This window comes from Anastrepha ludens, chromosome 4, assembly GCF_028408465.1.
Source record: "Anastrepha ludens isolate Willacy chromosome 4, idAnaLude1.1, whole genome shotgun sequence".
Taxonomy (NCBI): Eukaryota; Metazoa; Arthropoda; class Insecta; order Diptera; family Tephritidae; genus Anastrepha; species Anastrepha ludens.
In genome coordinates this window covers 57,946,655-57,965,189 of record NC_071500.1, presented here as the reverse complement: position 1 = coordinate 57,965,189, position 18,535 = coordinate 57,946,655, and the positions used below count along the sequence as shown (strand labels likewise).

General features: G+C 37.1%; 1 protein-coding gene across 1 annotated transcript; it reads right to left on the bottom strand.

Moving 5' to 3' along the window:
- Positions 1-98: 98 nt before the first annotated feature.
- Positions 99-14,614, bottom strand: LOC128862500 (uncharacterized). The gene is made up of 3 exons (XM_054101160.1): positions 14,334-14,614; positions 5,825-6,332; positions 99-3,606 (listed from the first exon to the last, which is right to left on the bottom strand). Exons 1-3 carry the CDS (start codon positions 14,443-14,445, stop codon positions 105-107), a joined length of 4,122 nt encoding a protein of 1,373 aa, XP_053957135.1. The 5' UTR covers positions 14,446-14,614; the 3' UTR covers positions 99-104.
- Between the last annotated feature and the right edge of the window lie 3,921 nt (positions 14,615-18,535).

Sequence of the window (18,535 nt, the reverse complement as noted above, 5' to 3'; positions counted from 1 at the left end):
TAAGTGTCACTCAATTTAGTCCCACGGATAGTATGAAAAAAGAGCCAAAATAGACAGCTAAACTGTTTTTCTTCATTTATTCTTATATTTCTCTTAGAAGTTCGTTACTTTATCACATATTTATTGTAGCACACAGCACAGCGTGCGCGGACTTTATAAGGGCTAACTGGCAGTTGGGGCAACCGACTTCGCGCAACCGAACTGAATTCGTCAACGAAAGGCACTTTATCCATCTGATAACCGCTACATGTCGAATAATTCTTGTGAGATCGTCTATTTGGCGAACCACGCGGCGTGCTACGAAAGGAGCAGGAAGCACTGAATATCGGCGTAGTGGAACGTAGCGTCATCATTGTTGTGCTTCGTCCCAGATTGAGGTAGGCAGTTTGCGGTGATAGCGCATTGAGTAAGTCTTCTACAGAGGAGGTAGAAGAATAGGTATCCCCAATCGAAAGAGAACTCGTATTCATGTCGGTGTTCATTGTGTCTTCCCAATCGGTTCGAGATCTATTTTCGGGATCGGTGCATGATGATTCGTATAAATCGGCTTGAGACTTTTCTTCCACACTGCAACTGTTGCGGGAAAAAATGTTCTCATCTATTGATTCGTTGAATTGCTCGAGTTGTGCTAGTGCTGCCGATAGTTGATCACTCAGTGGCTCTTCACAGTTATCTTCAGTTACGGGTGTTGATAAATTTGTACCTATGACAATACTTGTGGAAGACTTTGATGATTTCGATGGTGAACTATTGAGAGAGTTATGACTTGGAGAATTCGTCTGGTCAGTGGTCTTTGTTGATTTGTTGGTGGGAGTAACGATTTGCTGGTGTGTTAAATTATTAGCGTTTGATTCACCTTGACCATTAATCACATGATTATTTCTTTCATTGTCATTATCTGCTTGATTATTAGCTGAATTTGTGGAACGTTGTAATTTATGTTCGGTGACATTCTGCTCCTGATTTTGACATTGAATCATTTTGATATCATCACTGATATTTCTATTAACTTTTCCTTGCCCTGCATGGTTCAATCTTTCTTGTTTGGAGTCACTTATAGTTCCACTACTCAATATATTGTTGCCTGCTTTTGAAGTAGTTTCATTTCCATACTCGCTATTTACATGAGGCCCATTATTGTCTCCAGTGTTATTTGAACTGTGATTTTTGCCACAATTTATATGGGTGTTCAACTTTTTTGTTTTCCCAACGTCTAACTTATTTTCATCATTTTTCATCGTTGCAGCAGTAATATCCTTCACAAGGTAAGTACTTGATTTATTATGTTTTCTGGGACTGGGGCTTTTTCGCTTTATGGTGCTTATGTCTTCATGATTTTCTGAACGGTTACCAACATTTGAAAGTTCAACTTTACTATTCCTTCTGCTTGAACTAATCCAGTTATTTTGCGACAAACTCGAATGGCTTCTATTATTACTGTTACTCTTTTGCTTTGCTTTCGTATCATTCTGAAGCGTACTATTATTTCTCATGCTTTGAACCTCATCTTTATAATGCTCGTTTTTAAGATTATGTTTTTGTTTTGGAATTGGACTAAGGTTTTCCAAATTTTTAGAATTATCCTGCCTAATATTTATATTCATCGGGCTATTTTTTCTAGATTGCTCCGTGTTCTCTTGACTCGAATGCGTCCAATGGTTGTGTTGTCCTGAATTGTTCGCGTAATTTGGAGTTTCTCTTTTGGTTGGGCTCATACTAAAACGTCCCTCGATTGCTAAGTTTCGAGTTTTATTAAGACTTGTAATACTGCGAGGACTGATAATTTTTTGGCTTACACCTTCTTCATTAGTTGTGTGTTTCTTCGAATCACCAGTTTCTTTACTTTCAGCACTTTTTAAGACCTTGGGGTTTCGCTTTGAGCTGGAAGTCTGTTTTTTACTGCGATCAGAACTTGCACTTGAATATGCTGTACTATTCTCATTACGTGTACCCCCAGCCCAAACACTGGACTTTTTATTAAATTCATATTTGGAGGTTAGAGTTTCGTCTAGGTTTTTGGAGTTTCGTCTCAAGCTCAGAGTCTGTGTGCTACTGTGACTAGAACTAACACTCGAAGTCAAGATATTATTCTCATTACTCGCTTGCGTGTTACTTGTCGCTACAGGCCACACATCCTTCTGGGAGCTTAAAGTTTCGTCACGGTTTTTAGAGTTTCGTCCCGGGCTTGGCGTGCCTTTTTTGCTGTGACTAGAACCTGTATTTGAATTCGCATCATTATTCTCAGTTATTTTTTTCGTTCCACTTGTACCCACAGCCCGTTTATTAGACTTTTTAATAGATTGATTTCCTTTAAGATGTTCTTTGTGGGGTGACTTCTGCAATTTATTACTTTTTTTACTTTCATTATACTCTTTTTTCTCATTCTCCCCTTCATCATTCATCGTTTCTACCTTTTTTGATTCTTTAAGTGTTATGTCGTCTCTTACATGTTTCTCAGACGCTATTTTTGCTACCTCTTTCTCCCTCGCATTAAGATCCACAGCTTGTTCCACAACTTCCAACAAAGAATGTGCAATAGTTGCTGATTTTTGCTCTTCACTCTTTGAATGAGGTAATGAATGCATTTCAGCTGCCATTTTAATTGGCGACAATGCCTTTGACAATGAGAATCCATTTGCTGGAACTCCTTCCGTGATAGACTCTTTACGCTTCTTGACACTAGCCTCTCGCTCCAATTTAATTGTTGCAGCCTTTTGCGTCGCTGGTTTTGCTTTCGTAGCCGCCTCCACCTTTCCTTGTATAAGCGTTCGCGTTCTCAACGGTGATCCAGAACGTGCATATAAACCACGCGCCTTTTCTACATGCGGCAGCACACCCGATTTTTTTGCAAATACTCTTCTATTAACGGGTGACCCAGTCCGCGTTTGCCCAAATATCCTGGAATGACCAACGGTTTCACCTCTTAATGGCGCAAATGCTTTTGTCGATTTCAATTTGGGTTGTGTTATTACATTATTTGCTAGTGGTGATTTCGAAAGTGCAGTGACACTCGACGTCCGTCCCGTATTAGATGGAGGAGACGTTAAAGGCGGACTTGCTAAACCTATTTTCATCTTAAGAGTACGGGAGTTCAGTAATTCCGGATTTACAACGACTGGAGAAGAGTAGCCAGAGCGATAGTAGCCCATTAACGAAGGTGTTGGCGAAATAATACGAGTCCGTTGCGAATTGTAATCGAATCGGCCACCGAAAGTTGGAGAAACCGTAAGCGAGCGTAGTGCACTTGCTTTAGAGCGACGATTACTTACAAATGTCGCAAATTCTCGCTGCATACGCCTAACGTTGGTTGCAAGTACGCCATTAATTGGTAGACGTGCACGCCTCAACTTTGGACTATCAGAATTTGTTGGACTGCTATGGCTGGTGTAATAGGCATCACTGTTGCAGCTATCATCCTCAAGAAGTGCACGTTTCATGTTTTCGGTGGGTTTGATATAGTTAAGCGGGGGCATAGGTGGTCCAAAGCGGCGAAATTTACCACCACCTTTAAATTCATTCACTCTATGTTTTTTCGATAAATTATCGGCATGTTTTTCCCATTCGGTGGTGCCAGGACGTTTCTCTGCAGCCAGCCAAGCAACCATACTAGGAATGTACAAGAAGGAGGGAAAACAAGAACAAGAAGAAGAAGAAGAAAAGTATGATAATCGATTTGATTGCAGACCAGAATAAGTGCAGATGTGTGTGTATTTGAAAATCACTACGTACTTTTTACAGGTTTTGTTGCAGATTTTGCAGTTTTACAAGACTTTGCGTTGCTCGTTTATGGATCGCAAGCACATTTTTGAAGTATACGTTAAATAGTAGGTAAGTCAGAAAAGAAAACCATCGAAAATTAAATAAAAAGGCAAATATTTACATTTAAAATTGAGATAGTATTGAAAAATAACGCTTTATTGTTACATATGTATTGGAGTATATCAGAGAGGTAAGTACACGTATTTTAATTTTATGTAAAAGTTTAACTACATTTTTGTGTATAAAAGATATCTAAGTATACTACTACAATTCTATTCGCATGAATTAAAAACTTGATTTGAAGTTATGTGATTATTAAGTACTAAAAAAACAACTGGTGCATGAATTTTCCAAATGTTTTACAATTTGTTGGATATTTACAAATTACTTAATTTTACAAAACTCATAACTCAAGTACAATAATATAAAAATATGTATATTGAACAATATGAAAATAATTTACGAGTAACTGTAACTAACTATGCTCCTCCCAATACACAAGTAGAGTGATTCTGCAATCTGTGTCTACTACCGCATAATTAGTCTTCTAAATATCACGTGCACGGTTCGATCGAGCGCATTGTGCGAAAGACCGAAGCCCACCATCAACCAACTGATTGGACCTTATCCATGCTTTAGACCTGGAAGATCCACAACTGACTATATATTCACACTACGGCAAGTCTTGGAAAAGACCCATGAAAGGAGAATCGACACAGACCACTTTTTTGTCGATTTTAAACCCACTTTCGACAGCACGAAAAGCAATTGCCTATATGCCGCGATGTCTGAATTTGATGTCCACGCAAAACTAATACGGCTGTACAAAATGACGTCAGAATCGGAAAAGACCTCACTGAGCCATTTGATACCAAACGAAGTTTCAGACAGGGTCACTCTCTATCGTATGACTTCTTTAATCCTATACTGCAAGAGATTGTGCGAGCCGCAGAATATAATCGCTTAGTTACCGTTTTTTATAAAATATTGATAACTTCGGCCTTAACAAACGCACTGTTGGGTTCACTTTAAAAATAAAAAAACGCTGGATAAAAAAGCGAAGCGAGTGGTGAACGAGGAAGGCGAGGTACTTGCTGTAATCAAACAAACAGTCGGCGCACCAGCGTCTCGGCACCCACATGACTGTTGCAAGCTATGATTATGAAGTAGTACGAGACTTATTTATTTAGGAACCACCAATAGCGCGATGATAATGTCAGCCCTGAAATCCAACGAAGAATCTTTGTTGCCAGCAAGTGCTACTTTGGACTAAGTAGGTACATGAGTAGTAAAGTCTTCTCCCGACGAACAAAACTAACACTCTACAAGGCTCTCATCATGCCCATATTTTCGTATATCGCAGAAGCTTGGACGAATACAACATCCAATGAGGTGTATTTTGGAATATTCGAGAAAAATATTCATGCGTACCTGCATGAGCAAATAAAGATCCAGCAACTCTGTTGGCTAGGTCATGTCATCCGAATGAATATATAAACCCTCCGACTCTGAAAGTTTTCGAAGCGGCACCAGTTGGTGGTAGCAGAGGAAGATGAAATTATCCTTGCGTTCGAAGAAAAGATCAGCTTTGAAGCACTTGGCGTGTCCAACAGGCGCCGGTGAGCATGAGACAATGAAGAATGTATTGTCAAAAGGTCGCTGGCTCAACGCTGCCCAAATTTTTAATCGCTATGCTATTTTATTAGTTATACAGAGTTAGACTATTCAAGAGGTGTCTTCATGAGTACGAAAGGACACAAAATTAATTAAATTTCCATATGCAGCCACTTAGACAATGCATGCTTCAAAAGGCTCATAAATTAGTTTCATATTTCATGAGAATTCGAAAATAATAAATATTTCCTATTACATACAAATATGTAAGCAATTTCACACTAATATACACTTTAGTGAAAACTTAAAACAGAAAGACGTTTACACCCAATAAATAAAATCAATCGAATCAACCAAATGACAACCAACTTACAACAAAACTAACACAACAACTAATGAGCTTAAACACAAAATTCTAGGAGTAGATAGTAATAAAGGAACGCCTACTCACTCTACGGCCGGTTCAGTGGCCGCAGCTGACGCCTCCGCTGGCGCATGTTTTGCCTCGCCAATGCCCTCCGCGACTGCTGTCGCTGTAGCTGCCGCAGCTGCTGTTGTCTGTGATGTCTGCTTGACTTCCGCCGTTAACTTTTCCAACTCTGCGATTGTCGGTTTAGGTGTAGGCGGCGTATCCTCATGCGAATTGGCCATTGCTCGTTCGATTTCTGGTTCGGGTGTTGATGTTTTCAAGCTGTCCAAATCAGGTGGTGGTGTTGGAGCGCGTGCAGCCGCTTCCAAAGCTTTTGTGTCCAATTGATTTCCAGTTGTTTCACTTGTGTGTTCCAGTGTCTCGGCCGCACCACCCAAATGCAAATGCTCCAAAAGCTGTTTTTTCGCTGTATCTAATTCCCCCGACTTCTCAGTAAAGACATTACTCAAATCGTGTGCGATACCTGTTACAGCAGTGCCAACCGTCTCTTTGGCGCTGTCAAGTGTTTTGCCAACGCTATCGGCCACCTCTTTAGTTTTGAAGGGAGAAAGAGAGAGGTGTTAAAAATGTAAATAGCAGTAAATGTGCATATATGTATGTACGAGTATGTGCATGTGTGCTTTTGCTATTTTTGTGGAATGAGTGCAAGAATGTTTTTATTATATTATTGTTTTGTTGTTTTTCGCAAATAAATTATACGACCCGCTTTGTTAGCGTCACACGCATATAGTAATCAATTATACATATATGAGTGGAATAGTCAGCGATTATATCACGCCGCAAAGAGCGTTATTGCCACCATCATCGTCACAGCAGACTTTTATATGAACCGGCTGAAGTACCCTTTGACGGCCTTACTACTCTATATACGCGTACATCACTCCAACAATACCTCCATAATATTGGCCTTTTCTTCATCACAACTATTTACCATTTACGAGCAGTTTTCCGACAGCCAGTCACGCAAGCGCCACATTCCGAATTAGCATACTATCCAGACGAATGGTTGTCGTACGCGACCTATCGCATGCGACTTTAGCCAACTAACGCTGGTCAAATTATTTTTTTAATCAATTTATATTTTAATACAAGTTCATACGATAACAATACTTATTTAATGTGTCTAGCACTTGTGTTATTATTCCATGAAATTACCATTGACCTGCACATGGCTATTTAGCCGCCCCCTTGTGTGTATTTATACAAATTCATACTCGTATTAGTACGCATTGAAGCTCATACGAGTATAAGGGTGCTATTTATTTTGAAGTTTTGAAGTTTTTTTATCCAGACTAAATGTTAATTTATTTAAAATTATTTTTATTTGATTTATTCATTACTATGCAATAAATGAGTCTTCAATTTTTATTGTGTCCAATCTGTTCTACGTTGTGTTATAATCCCATAAGTCCCGCGATCATTTCAACGAAACTTCACCGATAGAAAAGTCTTGCGCATCCTATATTTTAGGCCCTTTAATTTGTTTTTTACAGACTAGTTTCGGTTGGAGCCATAAATTGAGTCTTAGAACACTCGAACTGGACGTGGAATTAATACGAGTTACTTTTTTATCCCAATCCATGGTACAGAGAATTATAGTGATGTAAAGAAATATACCAGGAGAATGGAAAATCCGCACGTGATTGACAATTAGCGAACGACTAACTTTCGATATAATTTATTGCAGATTTTGATTTGAAGACATTATTGCGTTCGGTAATTGAATTATATTTTATAGAGCGTACAATTGTTGGCGTATGCCGATGATATCGATATCATCGGCCTTAACAACCGCGCTGTTAGTTCTGCCTTCTCCAAACTGGATAAAGAGGCAAAGCGAATGGGTTTGGTGGTGAACGAGAACAAAACGAAGTACCTCCTGTCTTCAAACAAACAATCGGCGCACTCGCGTATCGGCCCCCACTGTAGACAGTTATAATTTCGAGGTTGTAAAAGACTTCGTTTATTTAGGAACCAGCATTAACACCGATAACAATGCTAGCCTTGAAATCCACCGTAGAATCTCTCTGGCCAACAAGTGCTACTTTGGACTAAGTAGGCAACTGAGCAGTAAAGTCCTCTCTCGACTAACAAAACCAACATTCTACAAGGCTCTCATCATGCCCGTCCTAACGAATGGCGCAGAAGCTTGGACGATGACAACATCCGATGAAGCGACGCTTGGAGTGTTTGAGAGAAAGATTCTGCGTAAGATTTTTGGACCTTTGCACGTTGGCAACGGCAAATATCGCAGACGATGGAACGATGAGCTGTATGAGCTTTACGACGACATAGACATAGCGCAGCGAATAAAGATCGAGCGGCAACTTTGGCTGGGTCATGTCGTCCGAATGGATACAAACGCTCCGGCTTTGAAAGTTTTCGATGCGGTACCAGCTGGTGGTAGCAGAGAAAGAGGAGGGCCTCCCATCAGAAACGGCTGAATATCTAATACCGCTTTTTGTGACCGCGAGTTGCGAACCTTCGTGAATTAATCAAAAATGAATGTTAGAACAGAGGAATGTTTCAATATTTCTATATACAGCACGGGTTTTCAGTTAATGCCGCCTCTTCATCATTTACGAACAGTTCGAAGGGTAGAAAAGAATACCGAAAAGATCATACATATAACTGATTCAATAATATAATAACAAACTGCATTGGCGGCCGCCGCCAAATGACAGAAACGGTTTTTTTTTCTAATCACAATGGCCCCTCATAGCAAACTCCGAATGTATTTCTGCCATGAAAAAGCACCTCATAAAAATTATCTGACTTTCGGAGATGCACGCCACACACCGGTGTATTTGGCCGAGCTCCTCCTCCAATCTGTGGTATGCAACTCTGGTATATTTGGCCGAGCTGCTCCTCCTATTTATGGCGTACGTCTTGATGTTGTTTCACAAATGGCTGGACCTTCAGTTTTAAGTCGTCTCCGAACGGCAGATATTTTTTCATCATGCTAGTCTTTAAAATATTTAAAGTAGAAAATTGATCCATTGTTGACTCAATAAAAATAAAGTTTGCCAACTCCTTACAGTATCGTCGTGTACATGCTTGCCAAAGGAATTTGAAATGTTTTTACATATTTGGGAAGCCGTAATTCGAGGATTATTTTTCACTGATTGCAATATGGTTCATTTTTCACGTACGGTCAGCTTGCTGGGTCAACCAGAACCCGGCTTTGACACAATTGAACCAGTTCTATTGTATGTTTGCACGATATTCTGCCCAGGAATCTGCCCTATGTTTTGCTCAATTTCGCCGAGAATGTGAAAAAAATCCATTTTTTTAGTTTTTCCAATAAACAGATACAATATTTAGAAAACATTTTTTTTTTGTAAATCTGCTACCCACCATAGCGCCATATCTACTGATGAATAATCGACCGAATTTTTTTTTCAGACGTACCTGAGCAACCCGATCAGTTACGCCAGTGGCATGTGTTACGTCAGGGCAAGCAATTTTTTTTATTATTGTCATTCAAAAAAAATTTTTTGTTTTTGTAAATAAATAATTGATCTAATGAATAAAAATAATTTTCAACTGATACCGATGGTTTTCCTTCAATTTTCAACGCCTTCAGTTTTCACATCTCTAGACCAGAAAGGTGCCTTAAGGATAATCCCATGAATATATTTATTTAAAAAGTATTTTTTCCTCTTAAAAATTTTGAAAACAAAAAATTTTAAAAATTTTAGAAAAATTTTAAGAAAATAGTTCTCCAATATTTTTATTTAAAAAGCATATTTTTTATAAAACCACAAAAAAAAATTGTAGTTACCTAAGACATTTCACTCCCGAAATTATCAACAAAAATCTTTTTTTTCTTTTTCAATTAACTTCCTATTGTACTAAAGCCTCTACAATGTCCAAAGCACTTATATCTCTAGACATGGAATCGCCCCGTAATGCTAATTATGCTGAATGACTAAATCATTTATGAGGACCCTCATTAGTCGTACAAAAAAGTTTTTTCTTAATAAAAATATCGCTGCTGTCTTAGCACGTGTAGCTTTACTGATATAAAATTGTATTTCTTAATGGAAAAATGCCAAAGACCTCCTCCGCGTTGGAAACCCCCCTAAGGAGCTTTACCAGATATCTGCAACATGCGATTGATAGCACGAAATAATAGGACTAACGGACTTTGTTACAGCAGGTCGCAGTCGCTAAGGCAGATATTTTGCCGATTAAGAATAAGAATAGATAAGGTAAAAGTAAATGTTTTGTGAAACTCTAATATAAGAATTTTGGACGTTCGAGACACACCTTAATGGGTATCTGCTTCATATGTTAATATGTAATACATACATGCTCAATAATAACTAATCTTCGCCACGGTCATTTTTATACCCAAGCGCACTTGTGCAGAAGGGTATTATAATATTGCTTACATAACGGTTGTAGGTAAGAGCATAAAGGAATGAAGATAGATATGGACACATGGTACATATACCAAAGTGCTCATAATAAAAAAAATGGATACACATATTACTCTTTGTCTAAGATAGGTTGGTACTGAGATAGATTAATAACTACATCCAATGTTAATCTTAAATAATAAAAAAAAATAAAAATTGAGATAAATTTATATTGTAAGAAAAAAAAATTACTTAAATTTTGTAAAAATTTAACCAAACCCAAAAAAAAAAGCAGTGGACCCTCGATTAATGAACGCTTAATGAACAAAATTAAAAAAAATCGCTTTATGAACGAAGCTTCGTATAGCAACCAGCGGAAAAAAAGAAAAAAAGGAAGTATCGAATTGCGCGTAAAACTTCTCTTACTGAGGCAGAAAATAATGAAATAGCAAATATAAATATAGCATAAAATCTTTGAAAAACACAAGCAAAGTGTTGGCGCTGTTGATCAAGGACACTCCTTACTACCAAAATCAGTCTCACTTTAAAAAAGTTTTGGAAAGATCACATCGTTGTTTGCCTCTAAATATTTGAAAAGATAGGAGAAACTCTGTAGCCTAGAGAACTTTTGAATCTTTATCAAAGAAACTTTAGCACGAAGGCTTGACCAATTGCGTGACTGAAGACTCCCCGCAATTTCCACGGCGTCATTAACCAAAATAAATCATATATTTGGCTAACCAAACTTGGGCTAGAGGCGGATAACAATGACATCGATGAACTTGGGGCAAGCATAATTGAGAGGTTACCACAGACGTGCTCATGGATTTACAATATGCTTTATGTAGTAGACGAACATCTACCGCCTAAATAGTGCAATTAAAAAAAAGCTCACATTAAAAAACATCACCCAAATTAGATAGTTACTAAACGCAGCAGATGTGCTCAATGATAATAAGGTGCCTCATTTTTCTGCAGTTTTTTTTAAGCTATCATGAAAAATATTTGTTTACATTTTTTCGTTTTTTCCAGATTGTCCTATTTCGTATCATATTCAATTCCCCAAAAATGTTTCTTTACAATTTATTCAGTATCCAACGTAACTTGTATATATTTATGACTTTCAATAAAAGTTGATATTGAAATATTTTGAGTGTACACTTTGTTAGGGCTCTAATGCATTTCCTTTATTTTAGACTGATTTATAAGGTTGATTTACTATATAGGTATATGATTCCAAGAAGCCAACAGCCAGCACAAATTAAGTTTTACTAAAATATGCGCGAGTATATAAAGCTCGGACCGAATCGAGTTTGGCACATCCTTACTTGTTACTAGCGGCTGCCGTAGCCAATTGAGTTCATGCCTGACTACCATTCGGAAGACCACAGGTCCGAAGCGACCGGCACGACACCAATTAATAGAAAAGGGTTTCTTCTCGGAATACAATGGCGAGTGTCTTTCAGTTGTAAAAACTTCACGGGTCTTGTGGGAGGGACCTTTTGCTCAGCCAAACACTCATAAGAAATGTAAGCGCCAATTATATATATATACAATATATACATAAGTACATATATAAGAATATACCTGTTAGTAAGTAGAATTTCACCAGTCGCATCAGAATTCAAATTCGGAATAGAATGCGTGCATTTGTGTGCATAAATTTCTATTTACAGAACTAAAAATAAGAAATGTGATTAATAGGAGGTGATAGAATAGCCGTCGAGCATCAAAACTATTTCCCTGTGAATTGACGATATGTACTTGCAAGGGTTGTACTGGGAAAGTTTTTCAAATGATCCTGATCCAATTATTGTACATCATCTATAGAATCACTCCTTTCTGCATTGACTTTATACAAGTACAGAAGCAGGATTGGTACCATGATCAAATTGATAGGTACTTTGTTTATAAATCCTTATAAATCCTCCTATTAATCCTGATAGGTTCTTTGTATAGGTCTTATCCATTTTAAGCCCTTCAAAGTAATCCCTAAAATAAGAGGGTCTGTCCTAAAAGCATCCGACCTTACTTCAAATTTCCTCGTTGGCATTATTATACAATACATTCATCGAAGTAGCCCCCAATTGATTGAGTAATGTGCTTCCCGCGCCTATTTCACTTTTGGAAGCAGTTCTGTAATTCATTTTTTGACATAGCCGTTAGAGCTTTCATCGTTTTCGACTGTTTATTTGTCATAGAATCGACGTATTGTAATGAAAAATTCAGTCATATTTTACGGTGGCAAAATGTGATTAAAGGAAAAAACGCTTAGTAATCAAATGCACGTTGCACCTGAACAAAAGTATCCTGACGAAAACTGACTCATCAAGGAAGTTCAGGAAGCTTTGAGTATTGTCTACTCTCTTGCCTGCCGGACAAGGTTTGGAAATAGTCTAACCGAAATTATATTTTTAATTTATTGGATAGCCAGAATGTGAATATGTTGGTTGTGGTAATATACATACTTATGCGTATTTATAGGTCGAACTTTCAGCCGAAAATTAACAAACAATGAATGCGTTGTGCAAAACCCGTTTTGCAGCTTCTCTCAAACGGAGCATAAAACCTATTTGAGGTTTCTTATTAAAAGTTCGGTCAGGTGTAAAGAATTCCCAGGAAATGGGAGAAAATTATTAACTTGACTTAATATTGAAGCTAATTTGGTTAGATTTTTTGGGTATTTGAATCGATATTCACTCGTTGCTTCCAGGTTGTAAACATAGATCCTATACTCATTTCCAGTTATTATACGTTCGATGACCGTCGTATGGTTTTTTTAATTCAATATTTTTTTTGAGCTCAATTGGTATTTCTGTGGCCCAATTGGTTTTTCAAAATTGTTTGAATTGTTGCAGACTGGCATATCGCAGCTTTCTTCACACAATAGCCATACAGTTTATTAATATAAATACGCTAAGGCTTTATACACTAACTATTTGTGAAACTAGCACTGAGGGTCATGACGCCTTCAGATACTTCGGGCAGCGTTTCAGTAAGCATTATAAATATTTCGATGTGTCTAACTTACTTTTCGTCATTAAGAAAACATTATATAAAACTTTTTGTAAATATTTTTCGATATGGTAGATATTTATAATTTCTTCATCAACAAATGCCTTCGCATTAGGCAAATCAAATGCAGGAATACATTGAGAAAACCACCAGATAGCATCTCGAGGATAGCACTGGACTGAAACCCGCAAGAGAATAGAGGTTGCGGTCGACCAAAAACAACTTGGAGAAGGTCGATGCTGGGCGAACTGGCAGATGCGAGATCTCATGTGACGGTGCAAAAACAACAGCACAGAACCATGTACGATGGAAGAGTCTTGTCGAGGCCTTTTGCTCCCAAGAGCAGTGAACAAAGAAAAAAATGTATAATTTCATTTTAGGTTAGTTGAGCAGAAAGTGGATAGCACTGGATCTCGTTTGAAAATTGCCCAATTCCGCAATTTTTGAGCATTAAACTGTTGATTGTCTTGTGATTTAGTTCATCGGGTGATAATTTCGATTTATTTATTTTTTCTAATTACAAATAACACTTTTTCAACCTTTCTCTGCATTCTTGAAACAATTTGAACTACTTTAAAAAAGCTTTGAAATTGAATTTTGTCATTCAATGTAATTTCATTTGCGAAATAGAATCAGACAGTTTTAAAAGATCGCCCACTTCGCAATATATCAATGGTGCTGATGATGGAAAATGTTACGCAGATAACAACAACCGTGCTTTCAACATAAACCAAATACCCGCGAAATTTAATGGAAAAGTACCATTTCAATATGATTGGATCAATAAACATTTTTTTATTTTTATTTCTTTTTTTGCAAGTGGATTTTTAAAATCCACGATATCACTATCTTTTAATGAATTGTTAACAAAGTTTGGCATTTTAACAACACTTTTTCCTTCCAGACACATGAATTTGACCGTAACTATGTATTATAGAAAAATCGTCAACAAAGGGGTTTTTCAAACTTTAGAAAGTATTTTAGAATTTTTATTTCATTAAATTTTCTCGGTCGTTAATTTTAATAATTTTATTTCAAGAAAATGTAGAATATTACTTTTATCAACTGCATAGGCATTAACTGCTTTTCTTCAAATAAATTAAGAATTTTCTTGCACTCATTACAAAAAACATCACTTCAACAAAAACTACCTTCCACTGCATTCTCAGCACCTTTTGCTGCATCTGAGGCAACATGTGTCGCTGCTTTCAACATATCACTGCCAGCCGTCGCAATCATAGGTGTACTGCTGGCGCAACCCATTTTATTATAATACAATAGCTTTTAGAATTAGCTCTTAAAATATATTAAATCACAGTTTAGAATTATTTCTTTTAAGTCGATTCACGGAATATTTGAAAAATATAATTCAAATGCTTATAATGTTTAATATCGCCGCGTTTCGAACGACAATACAACGTTTCACGTTGATTCCTTCAGGTGGTCACGAAATCGACTAAATTGCGCATTCTGAGCATGCGAACAATTAGGTGGTCACTGCTGCTGACCAACCAACAACGAGCACAGGCCTCATTCGAAAAAAGGAGTTGGATAAGGAATGAGTGTGGAAATTGGTGCGGCGAAAGGGATTAGGAGCACACTTTGTATAAGACCAGTCGATTGTTCGGTTGGCTGGTAAGTTTTGTTAGTTAGCTGGTAGTTAGTTATTTTGCTTGGAATAGCTTGATTGGCAATTAGTTTGCTACGGTTTGAGCGCAACTAAGCCCCTCATAAGCTAAGCACACAAACAAAATATGTACTCGTATGCAATGTAATAAATTTGCAAGCGTCGAGTGGCACGTGCAAAGTGGGAAAATTTACCTCTTGATGAGGTCATAAGCGCGTTATATGGAAAACCATTTGTTTATTTTAATTAGCTACTTGTATGTATTGTAAGTTAATTTCGCTAGAAATAAGATTTGTCCGAAACCTTGTAAGGATTACATACCTCCTATGAGGTGTAGTCAAGGGATGTCAAAATTAGCGTTAATTGTTGATTACGAAATTTCGGGATATTTTTAATGTAATTCCGTGATCCTGATTTATAACTTTATATTATAACAATAATGCTAGTGTTTTTAATTAAAAATATATACATAGAGGCACAGATTTCTTGAAGTAGGAACTAGTTTATAATTCAATATAAGTACTTCTATTGAATTATATTTAACTAAATTTAGCTATAAGAACGGTCACATGAAAATTACTATATATTTATGATAAATAATAAAAAACCATTTAAATTAATTGCAATACAAATAACAATTTTAAAAGCATATGACAAAACATCAACCCCTGTGAGTTGCCACTAGTGAGTTTCATAAAACTGGTATAACTCACTACTTTCAATGCGTCCAAATTTCTCTTCAGATATTAGGCAAGTTTCGTTAGACCGCGTCCGTACAGAGGCAGTTCCGTTGCTTCAACTTGGCGAATTCTCTTAGCAGTTGCTTGGAATTGTGTAGTTTTTGGTCTAAAGTCGACAACAACATCAAGAAAAACGAGAACACAAAGGGTGTTGACAGAGCACAAGCATCACAAATAAAGTGTTGAATCGAAAAGAAATTAACAAAAAATTAATTCACCTTATTTTATTCTGTCCTGACAGCCACTTGAACACAGCGAAAGAAAAAAACAAATCAGCTGATTTACCAACACCACCTTTAATAGATCCGCCTTGAGTCGTATGTTCTAACGACTTCAGTCTCGCCTTGTTTTGTCTTGTCATCTGTTGTCCAGCCGAATGCATGTTTTTGTTTTAGTATCTCATTCACTGGGAATTGCCGTAATTTTTAGTCGGTTCACAAAGTTTCTTATTATTATTATCATTTCGAGAACGGCGATGTTGATTAAAGAGAAAATTTCGTAATTTCTTTTCAATAAGATTGTACTTTTTTTTCTTTGTTTCATAAAAATTGTATTCTAGACTCTTTTTGTTACACTTTAATTTGAAATAAATAATAAATTATTTCGAAACTCTCGTCAACTAATATCGATATTGCGTTATCCCGGGAGATGCGATCGAACTATAATAGATGTCAAGACAAAGTATGGCTAAGAAAGAAATCTGGAACTCCGGGATTGGCATCGCTAATGTTGGCGGTAGTATAGAATAGTAGAAAGTCTTTCGAGTTCGAGTTTCTTTTTACTAATATTTTGCTTTAACAGCTGTCATAGTTCGATAAGCATAAAATATATTATAAAATCTGCAATTTCCTAAAATGAGTTCGATTTATGTAGCTCCTGAACCTTAAACAAAAAGTCTCTAAAAAAAATTATGGATCAAAATTGTGAATATTTTCGATCATTATAAACGCCCAACAGAGCCCGGAACAAAAACTTATTCGAAAAATCGTAGCCGAGAGCAATTCATAAAAATACTTGCGCAGTTTCGTTCTGGCTGTTGTACTCCAAACGTGTCATTGGGCCATTTTCCTTTGCAAATACGGCTTAAAAGGAAAACGTAGTTTCCGGGAAGAACAATTTCCTGTCTTAGCCCCTTTCAACTATTTGCTGTGCGCTCATCTAAACAATGAAATTTATGTACAATAAAAAAACAGAAACAATTGAAACTTCGAAAGCTAACATTCGCTACGAAATTGTCGAGATTGAACGCTATTAATGCTTGAATGCCTTGGAAATTTACCTTATACTCAACCAGGGCCATAGGTCTATGTATTTTTTGCATGAAGTGTGATTTTTATCGGGTAGCATGACTATAAAAACCATGACGTGAGTAGTTGCGGATTTGATAACCATTTTTTTCTTTATGCCTGCTTCTTTATATATATTCCCAAGAGAGAGAAACACCCTCTAACCCCCCTTACAGCATAGTATTGTAAATCACTCATTTAGTTTTCTCAAAATTATTTTGTACTTAATTATAATCTCTCGATAACGAAAAACGACTCCACATTAATTGTTAAATTGGAAGGTTAAAGAAGGTCAAATCCATGTCGCAATAGGAAGATGGTAATGTAAGTAATTTAACCTCATTTTTCAGTCGGTGTATTCATGTATTCATGTTTGTCATGCATTCGAATGTATTAAATGGGAAATTTAAGACTTTTGTAAATATCACTTTTGAGTTCTGTTTCCGATATTTGTACATATGTGCATACTTATGAGAGTTATATGAAATAAAAATATATAAACTTCAGAATATGTTGCTTTTATTTTAAAAAGCTTATATGATAATAAACATTAAGTAAACTGAGGCAAACGCCGCGATAGCAGCAAAGGCTTTCGACTGAGTTAATATTTTACTTGCTTAATATTTTACTGTCTACAACCTCGTTTGTATTGAAATGCTTCGGTTTCTCTCAGTTCTAAAGGAGCTGGTGGCTTCTCTCAATAGCGTGTGAGATAAAAATACGAAAACCCTTTCAATTAAAAAATGGAAGAAATTAAAAATCAAAATTGCGATATTATAAACTGACGAGTATTTTAACGCGCAGAAAGTGAATTTTGAGTGCTCCGAATTTTTTTCAGTTGCCCGAATGTGAGTTGCAGGTATTTTGGCCCACTCGCGAACAATAACTTTTTTCAGCGCCTCAAGGTTGGTGAATCTTTTAGTTCGGACCTTGCTCTCAAAATGACCCACAAGAGAATAATCCATCGGATTCGCGTCTGGTGAATTTGAAAGCCATTGTGTGGACATTATGAAGTTCGAAACGTTGTTTTTTAGCCATATTTGGTTCACTCGGGCTTTGTGAGACGGTGCTGAGTCCTGTTGAAAAGTTCATGATCTGCCACCGAAATGTTTGTCTGCCCACGGCTTCAAGGCAATCACCAGAATACTTTCCCAATAATATTTCGCATTTACCTTGACACCAGGCATATGGCAAACGATTGGAGAGCGCTCATCTGCAGTTACAGCGGCCCAAACCATTACCTGTGGCGGGTGCTGCCTCCTGGTGGCTAATCGATGACTCAAATGAACCCTATCATTTTGGGAGTTTACGAATTGCTCAATTTGAAAAATTTTCTCGTCAGACAACACATTGTTCGGAAATTGACCGATTTCGGCCAAGCAACTTCGAAGCAACTTCTTCGCTCTCTCAAGTCTGACTTGTTGCTGCTTTAGTGTGAGATCATGCGCCTTTTGGATCTTGTAAGGCTTAACTTTGAGATCATTTTCCAAAATGCGGCGGATGCCACGGTCAAATATTTTCAGTTCTTTCGCCATTTGATTGGAACTTCGTCGGGGAATTTCGCTCAAGTCGCTTCTTCACTTTTAGAACCATTTCACGTGACGATGCGTGCACTTGTGTTTGCTGATGCTCCTTGTTTTGCCTCTTTTTATTTTTGTCACTTTCTTTACCTTCGTGTGTGATACACATCCCTCATGGAC

Coding starts and splice junctions, on each gene's coding strand:
- LOC128862500 (XM_054101160.1), bottom strand. CDS start 14,445: ATGGGTTGCGCCAGCAGTACACCTATGATTGCGACGGCTGGCAGTGAT. Junction 6,333..14,333: donor TGCTGAGAATGCAGTGGAAG/GTAGTTTTTGTT, acceptor TCAAAACTAAAG/AGGTGGCCGATAGCGTTGGC. Junction 3,607..5,824: donor GCCACTGAACCGGCCGTAGA/GTGAGTAGGCGT, acceptor GTACATTCCTAG/TATGGTTGCTTGGCTGGCTG.